Genomic DNA, 17,344 nt, shown 5'->3' with positions numbered 1-17,344 from the left:
CTATTTTTTCTCTTTTTTTCTCCTTTTTTTCTGTTTTTTTTTTTCTCTCCTTTTTTCCCCATTTTTCTCCCTTTTTCTCTCTTTTTCTCCCTTTTTTCTCCTTTTTTTCTCCTTTTTTTCTCCCTTTTTTCTCCTTTTTTCTTCTTTTTTCCCCCATTTCCTCCATTTTCCCCATTTTCCCCATTCAGTTTTTATTTCTTTTATTTTTTATTCCCATTTTTCCGTCCAAAGTTCACTGCCAAATCTACCTTCGTCGAACATGACGAATAAGTCTCAAATATAGTACTGAGACCCGGGACGTGCGGTGCATGAAGCAGAAACCAACCTGCACAAAAAAGCTCTGGAATCGAGAAAAAAACAACACCATTGGATTCGCCCCGTCGCAACAAATACAACCATATAATTTATATGCCCCCACCCCTTCTCCACCGTCCCATAGGCCCCTCTCCCTTGGTGCTTCCCCAGACGGCATTTGCAAAATCTTATCATCTGGCACTTGTCTTTTGCAACAGTCTACAGATCCACCATGAGCGGCTTTACAAGCATGAACCGCGTCGAGCAGACGCAAGAGAGTAGCACAAACTCTGCTCCACAGCCCTCAGTGGCAGACGCTGAACCAACAGACACGGACACCGGCTCGACACAGACCCAGACCCCAACACAAGAGCCCAGCGGCACAACCATGACACAGCCACCGCCAGGGACAGACGCAAACACAGTCACAACCAGCACGCCACCCATCGACCCGATGCTCGATCCGCAGTTCGCAGAGAGCGACACAAACGACACAAAGCCAGCGGACCTGCAACCTGGTGACACACCCGGCCCCAGATCAGACGACACCTCGCCACGGAGTGTTTCCAGCAGCGGATCTTCTGTGCCGCAAAAACGGTCCACCGACGAGCCCGTGCACACGCCGACCAAGGTGGCTAGAATGGAACAGCATACGCATCCCCGAGCGAACCAGCGTAATGGCCATGCTACACACCAGCAGACCCAGAATCAGACACCCCACCACCACACCCACAACCACGTAGCGTTTGTGTACAACGATCAGCCGCCACAGACACAGCCGCCCCAGGGACAGCCACAACAACCACACAATCCGTTTCTGTACCCCCAGAGCAGATCGCGGGCTAACCCGCCTCTGGATATGGGCACTGTGGACAGCCGTGCCACGACACGACAGCTACTGGAGAGCGAGGAGGGCAGCTCGATTCGTAACGACAAGTTCAAGCTCGAACACATCCCCACGGTGTATCCGACCATGGAGGACTTTCAGAACCGACCCAAATACATGGAGATGTTGCACAAGTACTATGGCAAGTATGGCATGGTGAAAATTGTGCCGCCGGAGCGATGGAATATTCCTTTTCGACTGGACACTGAGGTGAGTATGAGAGAGGGGAGATATATGGGGGGATGGTACGTGGAATACTCAACGATGATGAGACAACATTTTCGGTCTTGGAAAAATGACTACAGCATTATGAGCTTGGTGAGGGCTGTGTACTTCTAAAGACAGGTTAGAGCTCTTTCCAAATGCCGTTATTTTCCGTTTTACCAATTCGCCTTATTATCAAGCAGGTTGTTTTTTCAATACGAAGATGATGTCCATACTAACTCAGATGTTCTGGTTCAAAACCCGCCGACAAGATCTCAACTCGTCCCTGCAAGGTCGCACCGCCGAACAGTCTTTTGTCAGCGACCTCTTTCAGTTCCATTTCAAACACAAGACGCCCATTTTCAAGCTTCCCAGCATAGACAAGCGGCCCATCGACGTCTACCATCTCTTTCACTGTGTGCACCTCAGAGGCGGGTTTGTGGAAGTGTGCCGACGCAAGTTGTGGGCTCAAGTGGGTCGTGAACTCGGCTACAGCGGCAAAATCATGACTTCTTTGAGTACCTCTCTCAAATCGTCGTATCAGAAGATTTTGCACCCCTTTGACCAGTACTTGGAAAGCAGTCAAGGCCCCAAAAAATACCGTCCGGTGATGCCTCTCGCCAACTACCAGCTCTCTTCAACTGCTGATCATAAAGATCCTGCTTCCAAGGAATCTTCTGCTGTGGACCAGCGCAACTCGCCTGTCGTGGGCTCCAATTTGCTACTCCTTCGTGAAGGAAAGTATCAGCCTCCAGACGTCTCCATCTCTGCTGCAATGGACGACGAGATCGACGAGTTTGCCGTCCAATGTTCAAAGGTGCCCCACAAGGTGGGTTACTCGGGAATCGAACTCACACCCGCAGACTCGAAGAACGCAGCGTCATATAATCTCCGGCAGTTTCAGCAAAAGTGTGAGAGGTTTGACGAGAGCTATCTCGGCACACGCAAAAAGCCGTCGGGCCAAGAGGGTGAAAATTTTGTCGAGAACGAGTACTGGGAGGCTCTTGGCGATTCGGAGCTCGCGGTGGAGGTAGAGTATGGCAGCAACATCCATTCTGCCATCCACGGATCAACGAATGCCATGCCTGAGCAAAACTCCCTGCGCAATGTCAATGACCAGTGGAACTTGAACGTTGCGCCTCACATGCGCGATGGGATGTTCCAATACGTGGACGATTCTGCAGCGCTGCAGATCACTATGCCATGGCTACATGTCGGCATGATGTTTTCGACGCAGTCCTGGTCTGTGGAGGACATGATGCTGTGGTCATTGGACTACATGCACTTTGGCAGCACTCGCACGTGGTACTCTGTCTCTCCCGCTCATTACGGCAAGTTTCAGAATCTCATCGAGCAGTACATCTCCAAGGGCGAGCGGAAAATCGGACCCAAGTTCGTGCTTGAACCTGATTTGATGATTTCGCCGCAGGTGTTGAGAGACGAAGGCATCGACGTGTATATCTGCGACCAGCGGCCCGGGGATTATGTCCTTTCCTTCCCTCAGTCGTACAGGTCGCATTTTTGCCATGGTTTCAACATGAGCGAGAGTGTCAATTTGTGTCCGTTGTCCTGGCTTGATGGTCCTGCCCAGGAGTGTGCTTCATTGTACTCCAAGTACTCTCAGCTGCCTGCCTTTTCATACGAACGGGTGCTTCTGAACATTGCCAAAAGAGGCCGCCTGAGCGAGAAGCAGGCCACTGCTGCTCGTTTCATCGAGGTTATTGAACGGGAACAAGAATTACGAAAGGTTGTCAGAGACAGCGGTGTTTCTGAAGAGAAGGCTGAATCTGAGGAGCTCATCTTCTGCGACTCCACTTTACAGCCTCTCATCTTTTCGTACGTTTCTGTGCTCTCCGACGACGAAATTGGCCCTTGGGAAACGACATATGCCCTGTCAGCCTCGAAAGAAGTCGCTTCGAAGAAGACTCTCAAAGTACTGATCTCAGACAAGGAGCTGGACCGAATGTACGAGACTGCCAAGTACATTTCAGCCACCAAAGACTATGGAGAAACATCGTGGATGCGTCGATTGGCAGAGACCATGGAGTCGCCTGCTCCCTCTCTTCTGCACTGTCGCGAGCTCCTATATGACGGCCAGAACATCAACCCTAAGATGACCGAGTTGTACTATTTGCATCAGTTTGTGGCTACTTGTGAGCACTGGGTGACACGTGCCCGGGCATTCTTGGACCAGGGTAAGCGCTCCTACGAACGAAAAGAGCGGGAGGGACCCGTGGATAAAGAGCCCGAAGTACCTCAAGTGTCCAGAGAGGAGATTACGCTACTTGTTGAAGGGTACAATCAGATGCCGTTTTCGTGTTCTGAGGCCGACGACTTTTTCGAGTGCCTGCGGAACTTGGAACAGCTGGCGTCTGACGTGCAGTATGCTCTGCATGATCCCTCGTGCACTTATACCCCCATCGAGTACATTCGGCTGGTTCACGAAGTCCGGCATGCTTCTGTAGCAATTCCTTATGCCGACCAGCTGTACCAATTGTGTACCAAGCTGCGATGGTGTGAAAAGGCACTGGGTCTGATTGACCGGGCGTGTGCGGAAACGATTCAGGCCACGCTCCGAGAGGGCGATTTGATAGGTTTCAACATGTCTGAAGTTGCGTACCGAGAGCTCATGGCGCACCTTCAACATGTCATCAACCAGGGACATGACTATGTGCCTCCGCTAAGACCGAAGGAGAAAAACATTCATTTCTTGAAAGTCGAAGAGGGACAAAAGAAGGAAAAAGATCTGGATGTGGTGATGGAGCATGCGGTAGAAGATGTGACTGTGGACGTTGATACCCGAAGTACGTCTCCCAGCACAGGAACCGCAGACACAGAAGACGCACGTGTGGAGATGCAACTGGTAGCACATATTGAGCCCCCGGAGATTTCCATTCCCGTGTCGTTTGTGTCAGATCCTCTGCCCCCTGCTGAAATTATCCCCCGTCCTGCATCGCACTTGCCCTCCCAAAAGCCTGTGGACACTGCAGCCGCTCTAGAGGAGTCCACGGAGCTCGAGACTGCGGGAGATGGCTCCCTGTCCATTGACTACTCCGAGATGGTCATTCAGCTGGGCAGTGAGTCGGTCGACAAGCGCCCTGATCTCAAGACTGCCGCTGAGCTGCTTGCTCTAGCCGAGGCGGAGGACGATGTGTCTCTCCCCACTCTCCAAACGTGCATGAAGACAAATGAGGAATGGCTCAAACGGGGCAAGGCGACCTTCTACAGACGTTCTGGTGCAAACCGAGCCATGATGACACGTCTCAAAGCCATTTACAAGTCACTCAATTTGTGCTGCTCGGAAGAAGACACATATGAGCGAGACGTTAAGGCCTTGGCTGCTGAGGAAAAGGGAGAGCCGTTGGAGCCATCTGAGGCCAAGCTATTTTGCTTCTGTCGACAGCGGGAGTCCGGAGTCATGGTGGGATGTGACAAGTGCGCCGAGTGGTATCACTCCAAGTGTCTCAAGAATGCCGGCGTTAAGACACGGTCTCAGGAGGAGTTTATCTGTCATATCTGTGACAGTCATGTGCCCACACAGTGGAAGGACTACAAGCCCAGTCTCGAGGAGATTGAGGAGGTGTTTCAACAGTCGCATTGGCTGCCGCTGCAGTGTCCCGAGGTGGTGCTGTTGCAACACGTGATTCAGAAGGCCAGTGAAGTGCAGGAAAAGCTGCAGACGCAGGTGATTCGGGGCCAGGCGGCCGACACGAGCGATATTCCCGCTGACGAGGCGCGCTACTATTTGCGCCGGCTGGAGGGTCTGGAGCTTGTGATTCCCAAAATGGTGGACTATTTCCGTCAGGTGATTTGGACGAAGGATCCTGTCGGCTCCAAGCCTCCTACTCCGGCTCTGGAGGTGGTCAAGCACAGTAAGACGCAGGGCAAGAAGAAGAAGGAGAAGGAGGCCAAGAAGGAGGTCAAGGTGGAGGTAAAGGAGGAGGTCAAGAGTTGAAAATGTATTTATGTATAGTAATTTATTCCCGAATATAGATCATAGCTATAGGTTGGAAGGGGGTCCTGTCTCCAGAACTGACCCTTTCTCAAGATATATTTCCCCTTGAATTTGGACACAAGGTTTTTCGACGACATCTTGGGATCCTCCTCTGGGTGTTCTCGGACGTATTTGCCTAGGATATGGCCTTCTTCACCTGTATATTCGTGCTTGGGCGGTACAAGCAGTGCGCTTGGGTTTGCATCTCTCTTCTATAACTCTTTTGATGGCTCCATATGGCTCCAAAATGTTGGTCTCAAACTCGTAAAGTCGATTGATATACTGTACACAGTGTAATAAACAGTGAGGTTTATTATCGGTCTTTTATATTCCCGGTTCAGTTACTGGATCATGATGTTCACATCTACAGTATGTACTTTTGTCTGAGTACTTTGTCTCGACTTCCAGACTTTAACGAACACATTCGTAGAAGTCAACAAAGGCTTGAAACATGGTCTACGTTGAGAACATTCTAGTTGACAGGTAGAGACTCGCCTTTTTGTTCAACAGCTTGTCAAACCAGTATCATCACACAAGGGAGTTATCTGGTGGCTTGTACAAACGGAGTTTCGTTCTGACCTTTGACGGGCGCACCTGACAATCTCTTATTGATCTCAACAAAGATAATCTCCGAAATCACCACGGATGTGAGAAAGCCTTGTTCCATGCCAGAAACTTGGAAGACAAACGAATCGCAGCCATATTGAGCAGTCACATAACGCAATGGCATGCAATAACTAGAAACAATTGGTCAATACTCACTTCTTATCGGCAAAGTAAGCAGCCATAGGATCCACTAGATCAGGATCCTGGTTGGCAGTGCTTTCAAGCTTGGTGGATCCGCGTGCAGTCTCAGACTCGCGCTCACCTGATCTATCGCGTGACGTAGACCGATCTCTCCGGCTCTGTTTCCGAGACCGTTCACGAGAGCCATCGCCCCGAGACCGTCTGGAGCGTCTGGAACTTCCGTCATCACGCGACCTCCTCGAGCTTCTCTCTCCGTCGTTCTTCGAATCTCCACCTCGCCTATTCCGCTCTCCGCCAATTCTTCCCATGTCATCAAGTGACCGTCTAGAGCGCTCAATCTCCTCTCCATCCTTATTATCGTCGTCCCGCGATCTCCTGGATCTTCGATGAGACCTTTGACGATCGCCCGGCGATCTGTCTCGTGAAGAGCGATGAGACCGTCTCTCTCTTGTGTCACGTGCATTTGGTGATCTGTCACGTGATGAGTGGTGAGATCTTCTATCACGTTCATCACGAGATCTGTCTTCATGATCATTCCTCTCATCACCACCACCATCACCACTCTGCCGACCCAGACGCTGGTTGCGGGCCTTGTTCAACATTTCCACCTCCTTGGCGTCGCCCTCCTCGTCACGTGACTCGTAGTACGTGTGGTCCACTCTCATTGTTCTTCCCAGCAGCTCCACGCCATTGAAGTTGTCAACTGCCAGAACCGTACTTCGCTGATCTTCGTATTTGAGCCAAGCGAAGCCACGCGACTTGCCGGTCTTTTGGTCACGTGATAGCTTCACGTGCGTCGGGTTTCCAAACTGAGAAAACACTGTTGCAATGTCCATTTCCGTCAGTTTGGATTCCAGTCCTCCAATGTAAATGTATGCCGTGTCATTGTAGTCGTTGTGCCACGACGCTGAGATAGATGTTCCCTCTGCCAGCTCCTGGTTGTTGATTTGTGTCGTTTTGCGTATCGCGCTAGGTTAGTCTGGTAGTGGAAATGGAATGAATGGTTATGGCACAAAAGTGGAACACGCACCACCAGGGCACATTCCGAACATGCTCAACCATGCCGCGAGCCATTGATGATCGCCAAATCGCGCCCTGTATTCTGGCCTAATGATTTTGATTTGACTTTCTCCCTCCCCTCTGAGTCCCCTCCATTATCTCATACTCACTTCATTCGGGGGTTGATTTGGTTGTGTTTTTTTGCAGATGTGGTGATGAGATCAGTGTACTGCAGCATCATGCATATCGCTTAATAATATCAGACCTTGTATTTTTTTTTCGGCATATGAGACCGTGGGTTCGATTTGTGGTGAGGCTCTTCAACAAATTAGTTGAGTGTCAGATTAACAATATAACGGACGTCCACATGGAGACGTTGCACCTGTCCTGTCGACCCCATGAGAAACACCAAGAACATTTGCAATACTTGTACATCTACTTGTGTTAAACTCGCCCACAGCAGTTTATCAACCAATTTATGCATTATTATCTATTGTGCTTGCACCGTTGAATTGTTACTCATAGTACGCGTATCGCCATTGCCATCTCCACAGTTTGGCCTTACTCGTATTCGTCCACCCACTCCTTCTTCACCCTCGTCTGTCCCTTTGCCGGACTTCGATCCCTCACATACTTGCCGAGAAACATAATGGACGAGTCTCGCAAATCAGGGTACAAAGCTCCTCCAGTCGACCCGCTCTCGATGGAAGAGGTGAAAGACTCCGACTGAGGGACCTGGGAGGTGTCAACGGGATTTCGAGAGTACACCCGGGCACTCTTGGACGTCCGTCGTGCATGGGCACTCTCCAAAGACTTGCCGTCTTCTTCACCAAGCGCAACCTTACCCTGCAAAATACCAGCAAGATAGGAAAAGGACGAAAACTCGTCTTCGGCCGGGTTCTCGGAAGAAATAGGAGGAAGAGGAGGAGGATACTTGAACTGCGCCATGGAGGAAGACTTCATGTGTCGCAATTGGCGCGCAGAGTCGTCACGCGACGTACCGGGAGGCAGAATGTCTCGTGATGAACCAGCCAGAAAGTCCCGGGATGAGTCAACCATGAAATCACGGGACTCGTCCGAGTCGCGCGACGCCAGATAGTTTCGAGCCGCCTGCAGGTCCGACGTCGAGTCGGCCATAAAGTCGCGTGACTGGTCGTAGTACTGCGATTGGTCACGCGATTGAGCCTGCGACGGATACACACGAGATTGGTCACGTGACTCGGCCATGAAGTCCCGGCTCTCATCAAACCGCCGGGAGTCCTCAAACCGACGCGAGTCATTAAAGTCGCTACCACGTGACGACGACTCTTCACTCGAGTGGAACGAGGAAAACTCGCTGACGTCATCAACGCAGTCGGGGTCAGCTGCTGAAGACCGATTGGTCTTGATGAAATCAAACAGCTTCACGTCGTTGCGGGAGTCACGTGACGCGTGGGAAACGCTGGCGTCACGTGATTCGCCGCAGTCCAGGCTCTCCAGCGAGCTCATGTTTCGTCCATGGCCCCCACCCATTAGCTCCGAGTCGTACGAGTCGTTCCAGGTGTGTCTTTGGTTGGCCACATTGTCTTCAGACTCCGATCCAGAGTACGTGTAGTAGTGGGAATGTGATGTGGGTAATTGATGGTTGGAGTCGAACACTGGATGGCTGGGTTCCTTCTTGATTGGTCGAATTGAGCCGCTAGAGGTGATTCCTGGCTGGCTGGCTGATGTGTCTACGCCAGAAGAGTCAGTAACGACAATGGATCCTGTACCAACTACACCAGAAGCAGCGGGGGCGCCAAACACCCCGAGAGCATCCACTGGGTTGGTGGTGTTGTATCCTGAGGAGTTGGTCGTAGTGTTGTTGAACACAGCTCGAGTACTGGCGTCAGGGTAGACACCAGAGGTGGTACCATTAGTGGTGTTGGCATACACTCCCGTGGGATCGTAGATACCTGAAGAGGTGGTGTTTGCAGCGACCGAACTGGAATTGTAGCCAGAGCTTGAGTTGAAAGCTGACGTATCGTTTCCAGAGTAAATGGCGGTAGCTGTGGAGGGGGTTCTATCAGCATTCGGGACTGGTAGGGGTCGAGACACGGATCGGACACCGGATGCTGCACGTAACTCAGCCGCCCTCGGGTCTCCAGTGACACCTTGAATGCCGGAGAAGTTTCGGGTAGCTTCTGAAACTGCTCCGTAATCAGATGACACTGCCCTGGTAGCGTCAGAAACGCCAGATACGGCTCTATCGGCCCCGTGCGCCCCTGATTCACCGCCATAAGTGGATTCCGAGTTCACTCTCGGGTTATCCACGTCTCCATACCCGATATCATCCACCTCAGCACCATCCTCATCGTCACTGTTGGTCTGAATTCCACGCCGGAGAGCCGCAAACGACTTCTTGCGACGAACAACCTTGGGAGTGACATCGGGGTCGTTCTCAAGCGTTGGCCGAGGAGTCTCCGCCGCTCCAAACTTCCCACCGTCCATCTCAGGAGTCTTGGCAGAAATACCAAGACCATGCATCTCGCCCGTAGGAGGCACCACGGGCACAGGAGGGGGCACGTTGATCTTTTGGGGTACGTCAGGCACTCTACCGCTCTCAACCACATCTTCATCTTCATCTTCCTCTCTCAAACTGGGTGATCGCAACTTGCCCTTGAGTTTCATCCACATGCTGTCTTTCCGGTTGAGCTCGGGATTGGGACTGTTCTTGGGTGACTTGCCGAGCAGCGACAACACCGACTTTTTTGATTTCAACGAGGGAGATGCCTTGGTAGGAGCCTTGGCAGAAGGCTTCGCACTGGGCTTCGCACTCTTGACATCCTTGGCAGGGACAGGCGGCTTCGCGTGCACTCCCTGGACGGGCTTGCTCACGCCCGTAACCACCAGCGCCGCATCGTCAATCATGCTTTTGCTCTGCACGGGTTTGGTAGGCTTTGTGTGGGCCTGGCGCGTCGCAAAATCCATCAGCTGCTGTGCCACCATTTCGTTTCCCTGCACAATGCTCTCGACCATCTCGGGGTTGGCCGGAGACAGATACAGCGTGTACAGATTGGAGACCTCGGTGTTGATGAAGTTGGCGAGCGAGTCCAGACTCACCTGGCGGTCGAGGGTGTAGGCAAACTTGGAGTGCAGCGTCACATGGGCACTCTCGTTGGACAGCAGCGAGATGGAAAAGGCTGCGTCCAGCTCGTGGCGCTTTGTAAGTTCACGTGCGAGCTGCTTGCCATCGGACCCGTCCATGTTCAGAAAGATGGCAATGGGAGACTTTCGTTGCTCAGACAGATAGCCCTGCATTTCATGCACCGTCATAAACAGATTCAGACCGTGAGTCTTCTGGTGGTGAAAGAGATGGAACGGTTGTGTCTTCGACATGATCTTCGCCTTAGTGCAGAGCTCTACAATCTTGGGTGCAACCGGAGTCTTGAGGGTGAACAGTAGTGTCGTGGTGGAGCTTCCAGAACCTCCAGTGGCGTTCTCCAGGCTGTTGGGGACAATACCTTCGTTGCCATATTCGGCTGTGTTGAACCCTCCGACTGCAAACAGCGACAGGTTGTGGCCAAAGTTGTATTCGGAAGCAAAAACGTGTGATATGGGTGCCCAGAACTTGACTCTGAGAGGCGGAATTTGTGGTACGGCAACCTCGTTGATCAGCGAATGCATTAGCATGTCGGCGATGGACACCGAGTGGAAAGAAACACCCGACGCGATTCTTTTCTGCGCCTGTGTCTGAATCGTCGACGAGTATGAGGGCTCGACTTCCAGCAGAAGAATGTGATCGGTGAAGATGATGAGAATTGAGTCTTTTGAGGACGAAGGAGAGGAACCATTGTGTTGTTGTGTGTTACGCGATTCGGTTCGCATTTCACGCGTCTCAAACACACTCGTGACGTCGAAAATGCTCACAACTCTTCGGTTTATCCACCCGTACTGTAGCTCTCTCGGCCAGCCGGAGGCAAACTCAACGAGAATCTTACCAGTTGGTGTAAAGACTCGCTTGTCGTAGACCACGTGGTTTTCCACCCGCGCAAAACTCTCAATTGTGTTGACAGCCGCATGGTAGTACATCATGGTCGCATCATGCTTGTCGCCCCAGTTGCTGAGCTTTACAATACGATCCAGCAGCAGCTTGATCTTGGTGAGGTTTTGAGAAGCGGCCAGAACTGACTGGATCCGCTGCTGGGAGTAGGGAACTGGAGGCACAAAGCCAGACTCGGCAATCAGCGCAGAGTAGTCGCCATAGAGATCGGAAAAAGACCTCAGTGCAGCCTCGTGGCGCATGCACGGCTTGTAAAAGTAAGGAAGAGTCATTCCTGTGGCTCTGACGATTTCCGACGAGCCAAACGGCGTCGCAGCCTTGAGCGCGGTCTGGAATAGGTTGTGAATTCGAGCAATCTCGTCAATGGTGGGTGGGAAGATGGAATTCAACTTTGTCATGTTTAGCGAGGGGATGGCGCCATTGATGACCTGGATTCGCAGCGGAATGAGATACGACTGCAAAAACGAGATAAGCGCGTCGCGGAAATTGTTCTGGATGGTGATGAGCTCATAGCACACGGACGTGAGTGTAGCCGAATCGGAAAAGTTGGACGATGTGGGACTTGGTTCGCGACCGTTCTCGTCGTCCTCCTGGTCGACATCACCGCCAGCACCGCGTCTGTCTGTATCTTCGTCTCTAGGGGGCTCGTAAACCTCCTCAACACCCTCGGGCGAGTACTCACTCAGTGGGTCAAACAGCTGCTCGAGCTGCTCGCCAAGCAGGTACACGAGCCGGTTGTTATCCTCAATAGTCTCGTCGCTGTCTTCGTAGACGATATCCACCGCACTGGAACGCACAAACTTGGGTTCGACAACACCAGATTCTAATACCAGCTTACCAATCTCCTCGGGACCATGTCCATCCCCCACAACAAGCTGAGAGGCCGTTTTTCCTGCACATGTCTCATCGTAATCGTAGAGGAAGGACGTTTGGAGAGCGTTTTTGGCGAGATATGTACGGATGTTCTTGTCCATGGTGACATAGGCACGCAGGAGGGCGATACCTAGAGCGCGTGACACAGCCGAGGACTTGTCCTCGAGGTTTTTGACTGCGCCGTAGTATCGGCTCTTGTGGCTGAGGGTCATGTCGACGAACCCGGAAGCTCCGTGGCGCGAGATGATGACGCAGGAATGTGATTTGTCCGTTTTGTAAACGATGCCGAGAATAGGGCCGAATAGCGGGTCCGTGCCGACCATATAGACGGCGGTCGAGATGACGGACGGGTTTGTGTAGAGCTTTGAGTCGCATAGCGAGTTGCAATCGATGATGATCACATCTGCCGACGGGGTTGAGATGGGAAGGGAGAGACCTGGGTTAGCAAAGAAAGGAAGCAGAAGAGCAGCACGCGGGAAGGTGAACAGATTTGGCAGGATAAACGAGTCGGCTGCAAGAGTTGGTAGTTGTCCATGACACGTTTGTAACCGTTCAGCGCCAAGTTTGTATAATAGAACCGTTGTAATTGGCAGCAAGTTCACACAGTTGGCATTGCCATGAGCCCGCTCTCGGGGCGCTTTGATGATTGACTGCTCTGACACAACCCAAAAGAGGTTCGCTTGATATGCTGAGACGGTGACAAGTAGGTCATGCGTGCGAGTGGTGGAACTGGCAGCATTCTGATCGCGTTGGTGGGAACACCGGTATTGTGAGATTGAGGAAGACATGTAGAGACTGCGGGTTTGATAACTGTGATTTTGCCGGTCGCACTGTTCCCAAGACACGGTCCTTTTGGTATCCCGTAGAAAAAGATGGAGCCAGGTCATCTTTCAGAAATTGTAGCATTACGATCCATAACTTGGATCCAGAGCAAGACATTGACACGGTAAGAACACGCCACTCCAGTAGCATACCACACAAAAGGAAGCCGTGCACAAACCATGGACCTTATTAAACTGCTCAACATGACGAACAATCGCTTGCCAACTCGTTCCATCTTCATCCCACACCCCACCGTCTCAAATCACCAAACCCACCTTATCAGGTCCCGCCAAACCCGACATGCCGCGGGCTTCACTCATTTCTCTTCTCTTGTGGTTACTCACTCTCCTCCTTCATCTTCTCCTGATTCATTATCGCAGTCTCGTCACTACTTTTAGGCGTGCTGGGTGAGACTGAAACTCGCAACTAGTTCGTGACGCGTCTACACTGCTGCATTGGGGTTAGGGTAGAGCCCGCCAAGCGTCGTAAATGCGTCGTAAATGCACTTTGGCGTACGCAGAACGTTGGTGGGACGCCCGCGGATGGAGGTTTTGTCACGTGATTACCCTGATAACGTGACCAAACCTCCCAAAAACCCCCGTAAACGCGGTTTTATCCCTTCATCCGCGCGTCCCTCAACGTGTTATTGACAAACTCTATTCTGAATTTTCGCCTAGAGCAGGGTTAAAGACAGACATTTGGCGTGGTCTAAACCTGTTATGTAAGCCGGTAGGGTAATACCTGACTAATACGTTGATGAGAAATCCTCATTAATGATTAGAGGAACCAGCTTTGTCGCAGATGGATGGACTTTGTAGATATTTATCCACTGATCGAGAGTCTCTCTGGTGAATGGGTGAATGAGCGAGCCCACACCTTTCTGGTGAGTAACTCGTCATGCTGGGTAGACAGGCCTGTACGGGGACGCCATCGGCAACACTTCGCGTTGGGGTCTGGTGCTGGAGCATTTGCCACGTAGAGCGGGCTTGTCTGGGGGTTGCCGATTTTCACATTAGTATGTAAGGAACTTCTCGGGTATGGTCTCCTCGGCAGGGAGAATCCCATCAGTAGCCACTGCCAGTGGGGTTGATGTGTTTCCAAGTCGTCATTCAGGAACGAGTCCAAGGTATGTGCCACCAGTATACGCTTCGCCAGCCCGTTCCAAGCCTTTATCTCGAATGTCCATCCTGCCATCAGTTACAAAAGGATGGGAAGGACATTCCCCCGTCAACAGTCGCCGCGTCTCTGGTATCTAGAGTGGTGAAACCGATTCATTCGAGGTGTAGATGTCGTTCTTCGTATTGTTGGAAACAAGTCCGCCAGACTGGGGGATCAAAGAAGGGTTCTCAGAGTCAAAGGTTTGGACCATACGGGTTTCAAGAAGACCCAGATGACGTTCCATGTGGTCTGCAAGGGGTCGGCGTTCCAGGAAACGCGCAAATGGAGACTGGCAAACTCGGCCTTCAAGGAGATCCCAGACTAGGTAGTGCTTGCCATATTGGACATGGCCACACAGATCCCTATAAGCGCCGTCTCTTGCAGCTTAGTCCCGCTGAACATCAGGGTGCACACATAACACACCGATCCGAAAGTCGGAAGACGTGAGAGGTTCGGATGCGGTGAAACGTGATCATTGGTATGCGTGGTCTCAACCTCAATTCCTTCAGCTTCAGCATATCTGCGCAGGACAGTAAATTCTCCTCCTTGATCGAGGAGAATTCCGCGAGGCCCGCCGGCGTCTCGAAAGCATGATAGCCCACTCGAGAAACTTGGTGACGTACTTGCTCGGCTCGGTCAAGTCAACCACTACCTGTGTACTGCTCCTTTACGACCGCATGTTTGTAGTCCTTTGAGGATATCACCAGGTGAAGAATGGTATCACATGTGATCACATCCAATGTCGAATTGCCCGTAACCACCTGGGGTGTCTTAATAGTAGATTTCCCGGTGTAACGGCAGTCTGTGAATGAGTAAGCACATTCTGGTGTGTGCTACTGTCGAAACGTGTTCCTACAAGTGAGTTGTAAGTCGCAATAACTATACCTAAAGAAAAATACTTATATCTTCAATAACTTTGTCAGCAACTTTTTACTAAAAACCACCCATGCTAACTAGAACATATAGTGCTTTGCGAAACAGGAAGAAGCGAAAGAAATCAAGAAGCTGTCGTTTTCACATATATTCAAAGACTGAAAGTACAAGTACTTCAGGATCAAATTCATGTTCATCCTCATTCCCACGCCATCTGATCTTCCTGCGAGTCTGATAGAAGATCTACCTGTACTTATCCATCAACGCATCGTCAGCGTCAGTATTGGTGAGCACAGTATCAGTTAGGTTTGTATATGTTTGAATATGTTTGCAAGGACGTCCTACCATTGCTATAACCAGCTCTTTATCGTGGCCTAGTGTCTTCATCGTAGCTTAGTGTCTCAAGTGCATCTGGTTTCTGTCTGCGGAAGGTGCCACTACTCCAGCGCCTCTCGATGACCAGAACCCCGAGGTTGTTCACAGCCCCGTCTCCTGTTTCCGGTACTCTCCTGCCTTCAAGACCAATTCAATGGGCTACTATGAGTTGCACTCATGGCAGCTCAGCTGAAAAGATGGTGGCAGTGTCAAAAGTCTGGACTCTCCGTCTGTCCTTGCTCCACCCATGAGATGGCGTTTGCGGGTTAGGCATATCGCAGTTGGATCCAGGTTCGCAAGATTCCAACAATGTGGAGAAATACATTGAGCAGCTATGACGAACTTGAACATACCAATGTTGACTTCTGCAAGCTCTCCGCGTTGTTCAACGACTATGATAAGTTTGGTCACAAGTCCGGCCGCCTGACAATCTGATGATGACCCGTTTACGAAACATCCTCTTGGATGTGGTATGGAGAAGACGGGGTTTGGGGGAGTTTTGGGACCTTGTTGAACCTGAACGTAACTACGCTGTCTGTGGTGAAAACATTCTAGCTGCTTGCTGTTGACTGTGGGTCTAGTATTCTCGTCGGCCCTCGGTCTTTCACCAACGCAGACTCTTCTTGTCTCAGTACAGAAAGTTCCATATTGAGACTGGCGCTGCTACGAAGATGAAGGAGGCACTATTCACCATTGGATCGATTGTCTAATGTGCATGGATTTTCAGGAGTGTCGGCTGCCGGCCATTCCCGACATTGATCAACACTCTCTGTTTGGTTTCTTCAGAAGTACTCGTTGTGAAGGCTGACAATGTCCTGTCACCAGTTCAGTTGTAACCATGGTGGTGAGATCTGCAGCTTTCTGTCCGGACTGACCGTGACGACCAACGACGAGGCTGTCGGATGGGTTGCTGAGGTTCGACTTGATTTCGACTCTTTCATCCTTTCCACGGTCTATGAACGAGACAAGAAGACTCTGAGTTTGCTTCAGAGCTCAAGCTGGAGGCGCATGGTATGTACTGCACTCCTCATTCCATGGTGACTATGGCGTACCAGATTTATCGAACAACATGGTCGACTGGCAGCTGTCTATTCTGGACCCGGAAAGGTCGTGTCCCGAAGAACAAAACGGTACCGTGGTCTCTGATGAGTCTGAGTGGATTCAAGGCTATATGGACAGGCATCTAATCGACAGTGGGGATGCTGAGCTTGACAAGGGCGAGAGAGATGAACCCAATGCTGTGGCTGGTAGCAATTATATTACTCCTACCGCCCTGTTGGTACTGCCATTGGTGACGAACCAATCAGTCTCAAGGAGCCGTTCGATGAGGAGTCGTTCGAGGCTCTTGATGACTTCGATCATATTGATGATTTGCCTGACGCGGACAACAGAAAGGTCATCCGAATGTTGGAGCCCGGTGACGCCATTGTGGCACATGCCAGATCCGCAAATGTGGCCTCGATGCGTCGTAGCCGAGTATGACGACCGTTCCGATGAAGCGCAGCCGAACCAAAGACCATCGGCAATCCATTCGAAGCGACCATACTAAAACTAGTGCAAGATACGTCCTCTTGTTGAGCACGCCTCCTTGGGCCGTCTACCTTATGGCAGTAGAAAGGTACGAAAGCTGGCATAACCGCAGCTCCTTGGTTACTCTCGGAACAGACGCCACATCTGATGTCGCACTGCCGTGGAACATGAGACGTTTGTTGGAGTTGATGCCACTGAGGGACTTCTTATTCTTGGTGCCTTCAACTTGACCTTGTCAACAAGTTCTTTCATCGATTCGACGGTGTATCTCAACTACAGTATCTCTTGCTCTCACCCAGTCTGTTTCAGCTTTCGTTCTCATCCGCACTCTCACTCTCATTTCAATCGTCACTTAGGCGTTCATCATCTCTTGAACGCTCATCGTCATCTCCACTGAGGTAGAGGACGACTCTCATCAATTCATACTCAGCCCTTTGTCGTACATCTGCCTCTATAACGAGACATTCGGGTCCTCCATCATGAGATTAATGGCTAATAATGATGGACATTACTGGCGAGAACGGCTCGTGACCCAACATGCTGAATATCAAGAGACCAAGCAACAGAA

General features: G+C 51.1%; 5 protein-coding genes across 5 annotated transcripts; 2 read left to right on the top strand and 3 right to left on the bottom strand.

The window, feature by feature from the left end:
* Window positions 1-526: 526 nt before the first annotated feature.
* Window positions 527-5,339, top strand: YALI1_C23472g (uncharacterized protein; the record flags this gene model as incomplete). The annotated part of the gene is made up of 2 exons (XM_501901.3): window positions 527-1,390; window positions 1,629-5,339. 2 exons carry the CDS (start codon window positions 527-529, stop codon window positions 5,337-5,339), a joined length of 4,575 nt encoding a protein of 1,524 aa, XP_501901.3.
* Window positions 5,340-5,719: 380 nt separating this feature from the next.
* YALI1_C23427g (uncharacterized protein) lies at window positions 5,720-6,108 on the bottom strand (the record flags this gene model as incomplete). Its single annotated transcript, XM_068282436.1, has 2 exons — window positions 5,720-5,873; window positions 5,942-6,108. The coding sequence occupies 2 exons, from the start codon at window positions 6,106-6,108 to the stop codon at window positions 5,720-5,722; spliced, it is 321 nt and encodes a 106-aa protein (XP_068138537.1).
* A 28-nt stretch (window positions 6,109-6,136) lies between these two features.
* Window positions 6,137-7,299, bottom strand: YALI1_C23415g (uncharacterized protein; the record flags this gene model as incomplete). Its single annotated transcript, XM_501900.4, has 2 exons — window positions 6,137-7,094; window positions 7,295-7,299. 2 exons carry the CDS (start codon window positions 7,297-7,299, stop codon window positions 6,137-6,139), a joined length of 963 nt encoding a protein of 320 aa, XP_501900.4.
* A 386-nt stretch (window positions 7,300-7,685) lies between these two features.
* Window positions 7,686-12,905, bottom strand: YALI1_C23359g (uncharacterized protein; the record flags this gene model as incomplete). The annotated part of the gene is made up of 1 exon (XM_501899.4): window positions 7,686-12,905. The coding sequence occupies one exon, from the start codon at window positions 12,903-12,905 to the stop codon at window positions 7,686-7,688; it is 5,220 nt and encodes a 1,739-aa protein (XP_501899.3).
* Window positions 12,906-16,056: 3,151 nt separating this feature from the next.
* Window positions 16,057-16,728, top strand: YALI1_C23323g (uncharacterized protein; the record flags this gene model as incomplete). Its single annotated transcript, XM_068282435.1, has 2 exons — window positions 16,057-16,257; window positions 16,498-16,728. 2 exons carry the CDS (start codon window positions 16,057-16,059, stop codon window positions 16,726-16,728), a joined length of 432 nt encoding a protein of 143 aa, XP_068138536.1.
* Between the last annotated feature and the right edge of the window lie 616 nt (window positions 16,729-17,344).

Source organism: Yarrowia lipolytica, chromosome 1C (assembly GCF_001761485.1).
Source record: "Yarrowia lipolytica chromosome 1C, complete sequence".
Classification (NCBI taxonomy): domain Eukaryota; kingdom Fungi; phylum Ascomycota; class Dipodascomycetes; order Dipodascales; genus Yarrowia; species Yarrowia lipolytica.
Note: the sequence above shows the minus strand (reverse complement) of the source record. Positions and strands in the feature narration are given on the sequence as shown.